General features: G+C 44.2%; 1 protein-coding gene across 1 annotated transcript in view; it reads left to right on the top strand.

Moving 5' to 3' along the window:
- Nucleotides 1–14,590, top strand: part of srrm2 (serine/arginine repetitive matrix 2) — a 64,048-nt gene that overhangs the window by 29,079 nt on the left and 20,379 nt on the right. The window contains exons 9-11 of the mRNA XM_084329109.1: nt 7,483–7,621; nt 8,017–10,082; nt 14,505–14,585. Coding sequence (XP_084185235.1) covers nt 7,483–7,621; nt 8,017–10,082; nt 14,505–14,585 — 2,286 coding nt within the window. The remainder of the gene's footprint in view (nt 1–7,482; nt 7,622–8,016; nt 10,083–14,504; nt 14,586–14,590) is intronic.

The raw sequence follows: 14,590 nt of genomic DNA, 5'->3' as shown, positions 1-14,590 counted from the left end.
CAATCCTCTTGGGCAAAACATCACAATATCCACGATACGTTTAAAAAGTGTATCGTTAATGAACTGTACCCGATATTTATATAATATCGTCATATCGCCCAGCCCTACTATACAGTACCTTGTAACCGGTAGAGCAGCTCTAACATTAGCCCCTTTCGTGAATGCGGTTTGCAAGCCTGGGGCTTTAGTGACCGCAGTCACTTATTTACATGCCGCCACCACCCAAGAAAGTACCAACCAAGCGTGATCGGGGGGCTCGGAGTGTGTCAAATATATCAGATATGAATTTCAAAGATACCCAGCGTACAATATGGGTTTAACACAGCTTTACGATGGGGTCTGGAAGCTCGGAGTTGCTAATAAACATTTTAAATCATTTTTATAAAACGAGTGTACTCAGAGCGAACCTTGGCAAAATGGCTGGTGCGTCCAGCAATCACTGCGCTCCCTATCGGTCCCTGTTGGTCATTACAACAATACACAGGAGACGCGCTCAGCAGATTCTACCCTGTAATGGCCTATAGGTAATGACCAACAGGGACCGATAGGGAGCGCCGTGATTGCTGGACGCACCAGGCATGCGACAAAAAGTTGCAGAAGGAGAAGACGCCATCTTGCTGCCAGAGTTTGTTGTGAGTACCACTTGTTTTTCCTAACAATGTTTTAAACTGTTTATTAGCAACTCCGAGCTTCCAGACCCCATCGCGAAGCTGTGTTAAACCCATATTGTACGCTGGGTATCTTTGAAATTCATATCTGATATGTTTTTGACACACTCCGAGCCCCCCGATCACGCTTGGTTGGTACTTTCTTGGGTGGTGGCGGCACGTAAATAAGTGACTGCGGTCACAAAAGCCCCAGGCTTGCAAACCGCATTCACGAAAGGGGCTACTCTAACATAGCAATGACGTAACCACACATAGGCCTTTCACATCGGCCGGGCTCCACGCCGGAGCCGGTTCCCGAACGTAATCTCGAACCGGCCGGCGCGTTCACACCGGGAATAATTGGTTCGGAACATGACGGAGGCTTTAGTTCGGCCCTCTAAGAAAACACTGATCACCCTAGGATTCCTCGCCCCTTTATGCCCACATCACGTTTATTTTCTTCAAATGTAGCCAAGAGTAAAGACCCTAACCCTATCAAAACAGCAGTCAACGTGTATATTTTCCACACTACGTTTGTTTACCAATGATTTGAAATATCTCTGCGCATCCTGGCGGAAACCGGATGAATTGGACACGAGAAAATAACGTGTCATGAAAGCGTTGTAGTCCTAAAACAGAGAAGACCCAGGGCTTTCAATGGACATCTACATTTCATAAAACTACACTACCCAGCTCACACCAGCCTCTGTGAAAGCTGCTGAAGATATTCTTTGCGAAAAAATCCGACGTTATTTTTGTGATTGTATCTCATGGGTCGAACAAACCTGAAAGTTATTGCCATAAAATATAATGTAGTTTGTTTCTTTACCTTTCTGTGAACGTCTAGAAAAAACATGTCTCAATCTGATGAGAAATGGCGGAGCTATTTACATTATTAAAAAAATGACTGTACTTAGAGTAGATTTCATTCAGTCTTTGCTGCCCTGTTACGGGTGCCTGGTGGTACTAAATCCAGATTGAACTCTGCCATTGGAAAGAGGAGATTTGACCCGATCCATAGATCAGGGCTGTACGTTAACTTTTTTTGCACATAGCACTGGTGCTACAGAGGTTGATAGTTTTGTAGCACAGGCCAAAATCTTGTAGCACGAGTATAAAACGTCTCTAAAAACAACCACAAGTAGTGCAGTTCATTACTTAAATAGGTATGTGACTGGCAAGGGACATGAATCTTGCATACAGGGCACACAAAATCCAAACTTTAAACAAGAAATGTTTTCAGACAAATTCTTTCTTTATTCGCCCATAATGTAAAACTAAAAAAACAAGGACATAACCATATAACCGATATGAAGCAGTCCGAGACCAGGCAGCGCTGGTTAGGGATGGGTACCGAATTCGGTACTTTTGAGGTACCGAACCGAAACACTACCGAGTATCGAATCAAGTGAGATTTTTTTTTTTTTTTTTTTTAACTTTTTTCTTTTCATGTCAACGTTCACACGCACAATATATGCTTACCTAGGATTTGACTTGATTCAACAACAAAGCAGTCGGAGAAATGACAAGCCGAAAACTGTCGAAATTGTAGTTATTTGAAGTTTGGATTTTTTTTTACGACTGAGGTAGGCAAATTAAATTTCTTGAGACTAAAGTACCGAAAAAAGGTACCGTTGGGTACCGGTATCGATTCACAGGTACCGGTATCGGTTCAAATGTGAAAGGCACCCATCCCTAGCGCTGGTGTGGACTCAGATTACAGGGAAAGCTAGAAACCAACCTAGAAACACCTAGAAACCAACATAACAAATAGATATAATGCATACAAACACCTGTACATATTTGTGGAACCAAATAAATAAATAATGTGTGTGTGTCACAGTTCCAGCATCATGTCTGCTGGCCACTTTTTCAGATCCACACACACACACACACACACATACACATACACATACACATACACACACACACCATTGCATTAATCGGAAGTACAAGGAACTCTGCATGAATGACAAGTGCTTTATAAATAAAATGAATTATTATTATTACCTTATTTGCATATTGTCTCGTTATTAGATAGATAGATAAATGGATAGATAATTAATACTTTATTGATCCCGGAGGGGAATTTAAGTAGCCATACGATGGAGTTATATCGGCTCCGTTCTTTTTACAGAGTAAAATTAGCGGCTTAAATTTAGTGAACAGCATTTCTTCCTTGGCGATGCAATATGCCACATTCATCTTAAGCTTTACCGCGCGGAGATCAGCATCATCCGCTCTGGTCGCCTGTTTAGTCAGCGAGTGCAATAGGGTGCCGGCCCGCTCAGGGTTTTGTTTAGCGTTGAAGGTATCCCGGGCAAGAATGTGTCGATGGCACGTATTGTGTTTATTAATGTTATCCCTTTTTAGGATATTGTTACCCACGACATAGGGATTCTCTGATCGGATATTTTCCGGAGCCTCCCGGCACCAGTGACAGAAGAATAATAGCTGCGCTTCCTCATTAAAAATTAGCCACGGAAAATAATTTTTCCACTCTGCGTTATATCTGTACATCTTGTTAATCTTCTCCTTTTGTCTTGTTTCTTTTTTTTTATCCATTTTTTCTCCCATTTTTCTATATTTTTCTCCCATCCCAATTTCGTATCATCCAATTTCAACCCTCCCCTGTCACGAACGCTGTTTCTTGCCTCCCACAAGCCGGCTGCAATGTGGACTAAGTCATACATAGCACAAGTCCCCTCCGGTACTTGAGGTAACAGCAGTCGCATCTTTTCACCTGCGCAGCTCCATCTCTCAGTGGCGAGGAGTAACGCGTGGGAGGCTCACGCTGCCCCCGACACTTCCTGATTCTACTGCGCAGGCGCACCAACCGACCTGTAGGAGTCGCTGTCCACAACGCCCGATCCCCACCCATCAGTTTCCCACCCCCTAATACGGCCAATGTGTATTAGTATGAACGACCAGCTAAACTGAAAGCAATGTGGAGCGCTGGACTCGAACAGGCGAGCCCAGCGTCTCCAGCATTCGTGGCAAGCGCCTTGCCCACTACGCCACGTAGCCGCCTCCTTTTGTCTCGTTTCTATTAACGGTGGTCCCTCTCTGGCTAGTTTGGGGTTTTGATCTTGTACTTCTTTTGTTGGATTTAATACCTTAAAGTGCTTAATCTTGTCGAAGTCACCCAGTCACTGTACATTGAGCTCGCAACTTGCAGGGATATTGTTCGCTAGGGATTATGGGATTTGGTGTTTGATATATGGACTCTACGCGAGACGGGACATTGTTTTTAATCGCACGAGACTACAAGTACCAAGTGGATAGCGTGGCGCCGTGGTCTTCAATTTACCGTCACACTTTTTTTTCTTTTTTCTTTTTTGCTTGCGCTACAGGCCATCGCACCAGTGCTACTGAAGTCAATCCATTCATCGCACAGACTGACGTCAGTGTCGCACGTGCGACATATATGTCGCACTGTACAGCCCTGCCATAGATGCATGACATGTAGGCCTGTCGTGATGAGCAATAAATCTATTTATCGCCCAATAATTAAAATTAATGCAATGATTTTGACGGGTGCGATTAATTGCTATTTGCGTGTTTGTTTTAATGAGGCGGAACCAGTACCTCTTGTCAGTCATTCTCTGTGTGGGGAGGCGGGCCGCTGGTAGGGATGGGTACCTTTCACATTTGAACCGGTACCGGTACCTGTGAATCGATACCGGTACCCAACGGTACCTATTTTCGGTACTTTAGTCTCAAGAAATTTAATTTACCTACCTCAGTCGTAAAAAAAAATATCCAAACTTCAAATAACTACAATTTCGACAGTTTTCGGCTTGTAATTGCTCCGACTGCTTTGTTGTTGAATCAAGTCAAATCCTAGGTAAGCATATATTGTGCGTGTGAACGTTGACATGAAAATAAAAAAGGAAAAAAAAATGTATTTTTTTTTTTTTTTTTTTTTTTTTTTTTGTTTCTCACTTGATTCGATACTAGGTAGTACCGACGTGTTTCGGTTCGGTACCTCAAAAGTACCGAATTCGGTACCCATCCCTAGCCGCTGGCGTTACTAGAGTACAGCACGGGAGCTCCTGTGAGCACCATGCGTATTTTGGGCAGTAGCAACGCTACATACCGTAGCTTAACTACATTTCTCAAAAGCGTTGCTCCTTTTGGACCAAGTAGCGTTCTTTGTAGTGTAGCTATTTTTAGACCCAAGTAGTTACTCGCTTCTGCCCGGAGAAACTGCACTGCTAAATAAAGATTAAAGGAAAACGCCAACATTTTGGGAAATTAGCTTATTTGCCATCATAATTTTTACTTCCGGTCGGGCGGTTTCAAAATAAAAGAGCAACGTCTAAAGCACCGGAAATACGTGCCCAAACGAACTAACTAAACTAAACTAACTAACTAATAACACAAACCTAAACTAACGTTACAACTAACCTAAAGTTAGTTTAGGTTCGTGTTAACGTTAGATAATGTACAAAATAAACGTATTTCCGGTGCTTTAGACGTCGCTCTTTTATTTTATTTTATTTGGTTTTCGTTAGCTAGCGGCATATCAACACCAGCCATGGGAATACTGTTTTCTAAATTGTGGACACAAAATGCATCATTGTTTACAATGAACGGGTGGGGCTAGTCAAAGGACTGGACACAGGGACAAGTTAAACATGAATTAATTTATTATAGCAGGTAGTTTCGAGTTGTGCTGTCGTGCCTATGCACCACAGGGCTATTCTATTATATACGGCTTTGACGCTTCCTCCTCATCGTTGATTGCCTGTAGTAGCTGCATCTAACGTTAGTAGCTAACGTTAAAACTAACCTAAAGTTAGTTGTTCAACAATCTCAACATTTGTTTTATCATTAGCTCAAAAACACAGAACCGGACGAGACAAGTTGTCCGCTCATAGGTTCTGCTAGGATAATAACAACAATACTTCTGCTCCGGTCGGTGGGTTTCAAAATAAAAGAGCAAAGTCTAAAACACTGGAAAAGACGTTTATTTTGTACAGCGTTTTCCTCCACGAGTACTCGAGTACATCATGTGATCAATCGATCTGGATTATTTTTGCCCATCCCTAGTTTATCCTGTGCTGAAAAGTCTCCATTCCAATAGAGATGGTATATATTTTGGTGTTTATTTGATTATTGTTTCACTGCCTTTTATTTATTACGTTTCCACAGTTTTTTCCTCATTCTTTATTAACATTTTGTACATGGTACCGCAAGGTACATTAATAATACAAGTACATGTTAAAAGGATGACACAAAAAGCCAGACAGAGGGCTTGTTTCCAGTTTCAGTTTGTTTTATAATAAACAATCAAACTGAGCATTTTTTGCCTGCCTGGAAACTTGATCATGAAGTTGATTAAAAAAAATAAAAGTAGTGCCGATGTAGCTAGCTATTTTTGCCATGTTGCTTGTAGTGTAGCTTGCTACATTTCTCTGGGGATAGCTATTGTATTAGTTGAGCTATATTTAAATCGAGGGTAACTGGTAGTGTAGCTTACTACATCCAAGTAGCTTGCCCATCACATAATCCGCAAGCCACAGTTAGTGTGACCAGGTGTCCCGCTTTTGGTTGTACTGCACACTGCACAGCCATTTGACCTAATGTCCCGCGTCCTGCATATTGAGAGATCTGATTGGTTAGGTAGTAATTTAGGATATTTAAAATGTCTTCCAATGTTAAATAAAGGTTTATTGCACTTTGAAACGGGTTCCTTGCATTATTATGCTATTATCATATTAGTAAAAAAAAATAAAAAGGTTAATTGAAAACTTTTGGGAAATACATTTCTCAAAAAAATAAATTCTCTCAAAACCGCAATAATATCACTTATCGCAATAATTTCTGGGACAATTAATCGCCCAGCAAAATGTATCGTGACAGGCCTAATGACATGGCCATAATAAGGTCATTTATAGGCCTTATATTCTATATTCATATTTCAAATGTCATGTGTCCGGATGGCAAAACTCAGTACTGTATCTACAAAACCCCCTGTAAATCATCTGCCCTTTATTCATTTGCTTAGATTTATTGTACAGTTGATCTCAAAAAGGTGCTGAATGAGCAAAATGTTTCACGTCTGGTCAATGTTAGCGCAGTGTTATTCACCATCAAAGATGAGGAAAAAAAATATATACCGTATATATTATATTCTCCTTTTGGTTCATTACATTTTACTCGAGCATAGTAACAGACACAATATTTCTGACACTGTGAATACATTCCCTGAGGTCCATAGATGTTCCTAGATACCAAGAACATGCAAATGGACCTTGTAGAAGTGGAACAATCTTCCATATACTTGGGTATGTACTTTTAGGTGAATTTCTTTTAAATATGGCTAGGGCTAAAGAGGTTAATATAATTGTATGCTGTGCTGGCACAAGCACTAACATAGTGTGGAGTGGATAGATTTCCCCAAGGGGGTCAATAAAGGAATATCTTATCTCATCTTATTACACTTAACAAATGGCCATTAGTATATAGTATATAGCTGTAACGGAATCATTTCATAATTTTTTATTTACATTTCAACGGCATCAAAATATTAATTATAATTGAATCATCTAATAATATATTCCATAACTTTTCCTGATATATAAATATTTTGCTGTGGTATCGTTTTAGAATCGGTATCGTGATACTTAGGCTGGTATCGAAGTAAAACATTTTGTATCGTGACACTAATTAGCTCCAGATTTCAAGACATATAGCTAATCTGACAATAAGCTGTTGCTTCTCGGAAGAGAGCTGTCAGATCAAAACATATGAATAAATATAAATTATTGATATTGATTATTAATTTCCCCATCATGTGCCATGATGTTACCCATTCCCTTGTTAACAGCCAATCTCCTGCCCCACTGAGAGAGCGACAGCAGAACCAACCAGCCAGGAGAGCTGATGATGGCAGAAAGGGGCGGTCCCCAGACAGGAGGGGGCGTGGTCGTGAGGAGGACAGCCCACATCAGATGGGAGGCAGAGAGGTATGAAGTTGACTGTTCTTTGTGCTCTGTCTGAAACGGTGAGCCCTGGTTCTGTAGCAAAATGAACATGTTTAAAACTTACTACAAGTTGAATTTCCAACAAAATATATCATTGTCAAATTGGTTGTGATACTTTGGTATAATTACAGTAAACATATGAGACCATTGCCGGAAACAATTGGTAGCCTAATTCTGATAAGACCACGTTTCCCATAAATGCACAGTAGTTTAGGGCAACAATATATCAAGCCTGACGATATTACATTTCTACAAATTATACAAGAGATAGATCTAGTTACCTTTTGGCAGAATAACAATTAAAGTACCACATTTTCTGATGAGCCTGTGTCAGTCTGTTTCCTTCACTCTTCCTTCTCCCCCTTTTTTTGCTCCAGAAATCTCCACGACCCCCCCAAAGATCCCCAGAGCGCCACCAGCGGGCCAACAAGGAGAGGGAGCAGGAGCGGACGAGAGAGAAGGACAAAGAGAAGGTCCCCTCCAGAAGAAGACACGACTCCGCATCCCCTTCTCCCACACCGCAGCACAGGGAGAAGGGCAGGCGCTCGATGAGCAGGGAGCGGGAAAAGAGCAGGCGTGGGAGGAGCGTGGAGCGGCAGTGTGAGAAACCCCGGCGCTCGCGAAGTGGAGAAAAGGAGCGAGACAAGGGGAAGGAGAGAGCCCCGCAAAGGAGCCGACATGACTCCTCCTCCTCCTCTTCCTCGTCCCACTCTCCTCCTCCTCCTAAACAGGAGGCCAGGAGAGTCCGGAGCAGAGAGGCCGAGAGGAAGAAACAGGACCAACCTGCCAGGCACGACTCCTCATCGCCCTCACCGCCTCCGGACATGGAGAGGGAAAGGGGCGGGAGAAGCGCAGGAGACGGGGAGCGCAGGAAGGAAAGGGACTCATCCCTCAGGGGCCCTGCTGACAGAGATGGGGGCAGGGAGCGGGCCAGGGGAAGGGATAGAGAAGCGTCTCCGCAAGGGCGGAAAACAGACAGGGTGAGGGCACGGCACTCGTCCCGCGAGTCGTCATCGCCGCCCGCTCCTCGCTCACCTCTCACCAATGGACGTCAGAAAGAGAGGCAAAGGGAGAGGGAACGTGAGGGGAGGAGGGAAAAGGAGCGGGAGCAAGAGGAGAGAGCTAAGGAGAGGGGGCAAGAGGAGAGGGCTAAGGAGAGGGGGCAAGAGGAGAGGGCTAAGGAGAGGGAGCAAGAGGAGAGGGCGAAGGAGAGGCAAGAGGAGAGAGCTAAGGAGAGGGATTTGAACAAGGAGGAGGGGAAAAGGAGGGATAAGGAGAGGGAGCAAGACAGCGGCAAAGAGAGAGATGGGAACCGGGAGAGATCCAGTCGGCAGTTCTCCGCTCCACAGCCTCCCGTCCGCTCCTCTGATGAGAGGCACCCGGATAGAGGTGGCAGCACAGACAGGAGGCCAGAAGGAGAGAGACCCACAGCCGAGAAGGGGAAGAGTGAGAGGCCAGGGGAGAGGGAGCGGAGCTCTGTGGAGAAGAAGCAAGAGAAGGAGACTGAGAAACCGGTCAGGAAAGCAAAGGAGAGCAGCAACAGTAGTAGCAGCAGCAGTGATAGCGACAGTGACAGCTCCTCGTCCTCGTCCACATCCTCCTCTGACTCCTCATCCTCCTCTTCTTCCTCCGAAGATGAGGGCAAAAAGAAGGGAGGGTCAGTGGGGAAAGGAACGCCCGCCTCCATCATCTCCCCATCCGCTATAGGTGCCGCCAATCACACAAATCTAGCGAATAGCGGAAGAGAGAGCTCCACCTCCGAGAGCAATGGACAGGGACAAGCCCAGAAGGAGAGAGAGCTGGAGCAGAACAAGGGAGGCGGAGGGGATAGGTACACGCCATCCGAGAGGGACGGAGCTCCCCACAAACCCCCTGCAGAGCGCCACATGCCTCCAGAGAGGGAAAAGGAGCGAGCCAGGGGCCAGGAGCGATATAGCCCCACCCAGGTTGACAGCCCCAGTCCACCCATTTCTCCGCCCAGGAGAGCGCCCACCAGGGGCAGCGACAGGTACTCCCCCACCGACGCAGAGAGGGAACGAGATAGGGAGCAAGCAAGAGACAGGGAGCAAGCGAGAGACAGGGAGCGAGAGAAAGCAAGGGAGAGGGAAGGACCCAAAAGGTCTGATCGGTACCTCACCTCAGAGCGGAGGTCGCCCTCCCCATCGAAGAAGACCTCCGTCCACCCACGCCACTCACCCTCCCCGCCACGACGCACTCCCCCGCGCCAGTACCAGGACCCCCCGGCCCGCTCCAGGAGAGCCTCCCCGCCCCAGGCGCGCTCCCCGCGACGCAGCCGCAGTCGGGAGCTAGACCGGGAGAGAGACCGGCAGAGGGACAGAGAGAGGGACAGAGGAGCAAGGGACAGACAGCAGGAGCGCTCCAGAGAGAGAGGAGCCAGGAGGAGCAGGTCCAGGAGCCCAAGGAGACGCAGTCCCCTCCACAGGTAAGATGAGGAGTATATTGCGCATGATGTGCGCCACTCAAAAAGAAATACACCCACATTTATGGTGGCTGGATAGACTCTTTTAATGTTGGGTGGAATTTTAAAGAAATTAAATTCCAGCACCTGTACCTGCAAAATTCTGTGTTGGTGGTTTCACTGTGTAGAGAGGAGCAATTCACGACATCTGGGCTGAAACCTGACTGTTCTACCACCATGTTACTGTTGACTGCCAGAAGCTTTGATGTAGTACCGGTAATAACAACGGTGATGATGAGAGGGCGGCTAGGTGGTGTAGTGGTCTAAGGCACTCGCCACCAGTGTGGAGACGCTAGGATTCGCGTGTTCGAATCCAGCTCTCCACATTGTTTTTCAGTTTGGCTGGTCGTCCGCAGTAATACACATTGGCCGTATTACGGGGAGGGAAAAACTGAAGGGTGGGGATCGAACGTTGTGAACAAGCGACTCCTACAAGTCGGTTGGTGCGCCTGCGCAGTAGAATCAGGAAGTGTCGGGGGCAGCGTGAGCCTCCCACGCGTTACTCCTCGACACTAAGAGGTCGAGCTGCGCAGGTGAAAAGATGCGACTGCTGTTACCTCAAGTACCGGAGGGGACTTGTGCTATGTATGACTTAGTCCACATTGCAGCCGGCTTGTGGGAGGCAAGAAACAGCGTTCGTGACAGGGGAGGGTTGAATTGGATGATACGAAATTGGGATGGGAGAAAATATAGAAAAATGGGAGAAAAAGTGGATCAAAAAAAAAACAACGGTGATGATGATCTATATAGCATATATTTATAGCATCTGCAAATAGTTTATATAGTGCTAGAAGAAAACAATAAAAACAGGGAATAACAAAAATGTATACCAACACTTGCACATGCTTGTGCTCTAGTGCAGGGGTTCCCAAAGGTTTCAGGCCGCGACCCCCGAAATAACGGTGTCAGAGAGCCGCGACCCCCACTATTATAGGGGTGGTATAAAAAAAGATATTTTTTTTTAATGTATGGTTGAAACATGCAAATGTTCAAACGCACACACACTAATAATCATTGGATGCTTTTAACCAGGGCCCGACTGGGGAAATCATTCAGGCCAGGAAATATAGTGCGAAATATAGGCCCAGTCAGGCCTTAATCTCCTGTATTCTGGTGCAGGAATTTTTGAATGTGTACCCCATTTAACACTTTCATTGCCAACAACGCTATATGTCGTTTGTTCATGCCGACCGTTTATTGCCAACCGCGCCATATTAGGGCTGTCTTAAATGCTTCGAAGCTTCGTTCGATGGCACGAGCTTCGAACATTATTTTTTTTCTTTTTTTTGCCTCCAAAATCTTGCGCCTCCATTCCAATGAAACGAAAGTAAGCGGTGCCTTCCCGCCTCCATTCCAATGAAACGAAAGTAAGCGGCGCCTCGACTCCACCTCTCTACAACAAGCACGTGGAGATTATCTGTGTTGAAAACAACAAGGACATGTGCAGCAGACATGTCGACGAAGAAGTCATCAGACGTGTGGTTACACTTTAAAATATGCAAAGACAATGCCCAAAAAGCCGAGTGCCAGATATGTCAGAAGAAAATGGCATATCACAACTCTACAACAAATTTGTCAAATCACATAAAAAAACTTAAAGGGGAACTATTTTACTATTTCTTTCACTATTTGGGCACTTTTACACAATTCCTGTGAGTCTATGGAACACCTCTGTAATATATATATTTTTTTATTCATTGTTTTGTATTTCTAATCAAGTCCTCAAAAACAGCATTTTTCTACCTCAAGATCTTAAGCCGTTTTGAGCCTGGGCTCCAACCACTGTGTGCAGCTCATCTTGTACCTGATGCCACACAGCCACATTAACATGCAGCAGTGTCTTTCTGACATCACAAATCATCACATTTTCAAATGACTCAGTTCAGTGAGGGTGAATATTGTGAGAGGAGAATTGGAAGAATGCGCCAATATGAGAATTAGAGACATAGATCATATTAATATAAGTTCACATAGCTAGGAAACAATGCTAAACACTCAAAAAGGCCATTTATAAGATAGTTCCCCTTTAAGTATCGTTGTACACGACGGCGACGCCACACAAAACATTAAGGCTATGCCTATGCTGCTATGACTAATGTGTTACCAAGTTGGCTAATTTAATTGTAATCATCTGCTTTTTTAGGTGCATTGTCTGATATAATTATAAATTATAAATTAAATATAATATAATTGTTTGCTTGATAGACGAAGGTTGCAACATAATTATGTAATGTCATGTTGTTGGCTGTGAGAGCAGCCCCACTGCACCCAGGCAGCGCAGCCGAGTGAAACCTTGTCGAAAGGGGCTACTTAATTAATTAATCCAATCCACTTTATTTATAGAGCACATTTAAAAACAACAAAGTTGACCAAAGTGCTGTACAAGTCCCACAACATAAGGGAAAAAATATATTATAATTACATTTTTTTTTATTTTTTTTTCTCAAAGCTTCGAATTAAAATCGAAGCTCGGCCCCGAAGCTTCGATTGCCAAAAAAAGCTTTGAAGGTCAGCCCTACACCATATAGTGTTTTTTTTTTATTTTATTATTATTATTAGCGATTTGAATTCATATTTCATCAATCTAGTATCACGTCAGTGCTGCAAACTCTCTCTGAGCTCCATTGGGGAAAGTATTTTCCCAATCGTCTCCCGGATGGTAATGCACCCTTTTGGAATGGACTCAATGAAAATTGATGAGAAAAGAAAAATCCGGAATCCACATTTTACTTCTCAGGCAAGTAATCCGAGCCCATCGCACTCATTGTGGCCCATCAGAACAGCGTGGAATACGTATTTCCAGTACGCAGCGTTGGATCAATAAACGCAATCGATATTTGGAATGGCGATCAGGAATTGGAATAATCTTTTTGGGGAACATCTGATCTGAGGTAAGGAATCTATTTGACCAGTCTTGGGATAATCGGAGCTGTTTTCACAGAGATATCAGCGTTTGCCCTATGTGTGTATGTGTGTGCGATCAGGAAATGAGAGATTCGATTTTTCAGCTCGCTTCTCTAGCGTGCATAAGTACACATATACTATCGATAATCTAGCGTTTATTTGAAAACTATTCATAAATAGGCAGAAAAATGACAACGTTTTTTGTGTATTCCAGAATATTCCAGTAAAGGCTGTTTATCACGGAATCTTTATATTTTCCTGAAACTTTAAAAAAACAAGCGATTTTCAAATGCTATAAAACGGAAATGAACCGATTATTTAAAAAAAAAATCTGTTTCGACAATGTTGACTGCAAACAAGTCATTGATAAGCGACGGCCAGATTAGACACATAGCCATAATTTAAGACATAGATTATGCGTTCACAAATATCAGAGCGCTATCATTGAAGTGGGTGGTGGCATTCAAGGGGGTAAAAAGGAAAACACGGCCGGCACGGAAAGTGTTAAATGCCAGTGTGTGATGGCATCACAAATGTTGTAAAAAAAAGAAAAAAAGTGAATATTTGCAATATATCAAATGCAAAGTAGATTTTTCTGGGGGGGGGGGGGGGGGGGGGGGGGATTATTACAGTCTAGCATGTGTCAATGATTAGCAACAACACGTTTTGATGGATTTTACTTTTTTCTTTGTGTGTGAGCGAGAGGTCTTGACCAGTGGTTCCCAAACTGTGGTGCGCGCACCCCTTGTTGTGCGCGAGCGCCCTCTAGGTGGTGCGTGACATCAAAAGGCTAATGGTGGTACATTTTTTTTTTTTTTTATATAAACAATAAAATTTCATAAAAATCTTAGTCAAACCCTTAGTATTATGGATATTAAACATGCTGGCAGAGTACATGCATCCATGTTGTTGTGAACATTTAATTAAATAAAGAAATCCCTATCCATAGTCGCCGTGGGAAGAGATAAAATAAAAAATTAAATCTGTGCACGGAGACCAGCAACAATTTTTCTAACAGAAACCCGTCAGCTAGGTCGGGAGGTGATGGGGGGGGGGGGTGCACGGCCAAAAAAGTTTGGGAACCGCTGGTCTAGACTATTTAGACTGCGTTACCCTCAGTTGCAGTGATCTCCTGGTTGTTCCCCACCTAGGTTATCTAACTATCACACCGCTGCAACTAGAAATACTGGCCTGGCCTGCTTCTAAGTTCAGTGGCCTGACTGATAAAAAATATATATATTATAATTTTTTTAATGAAATCAATACATTCTGGAAATCATCTCGTGACCCCCCTGCCCCCCCCCCCCCCCCCCCCCCCCCCCCCCCCGCGGCTTCTCGCGACCCCCACTTTGGGAACCACTGCTCTAGTGGGACAATTAGTGGCTGAATGTTATCTATATAGCACCTTTAATTCATTCCGCCCATCCCTGACACCATTGAAAAGTTAGCTGAAGATTTCATGTCCTTTCTCTGTTCCCCAAGGTCTCGTCGCTCCCCCTCCCCACAGCGGCGAAGGAAGGAACAGCCGCTCATCTCCCGGGAAAGGGACAGGGAGCGAGAAAGAGACA

The sequence above is a fragment of the Notolepis coatsorum genome (genome assembly GCF_963971535.1).
Source record: "Notolepis coatsorum genome assembly, chromosome: 14".
NCBI lineage: Eukaryota > Metazoa > Chordata > Actinopteri > Aulopiformes > Paralepididae > Notolepis > Notolepis coatsorum.
This window is presented reverse-complemented; position numbering and strand designations above follow the sequence as displayed.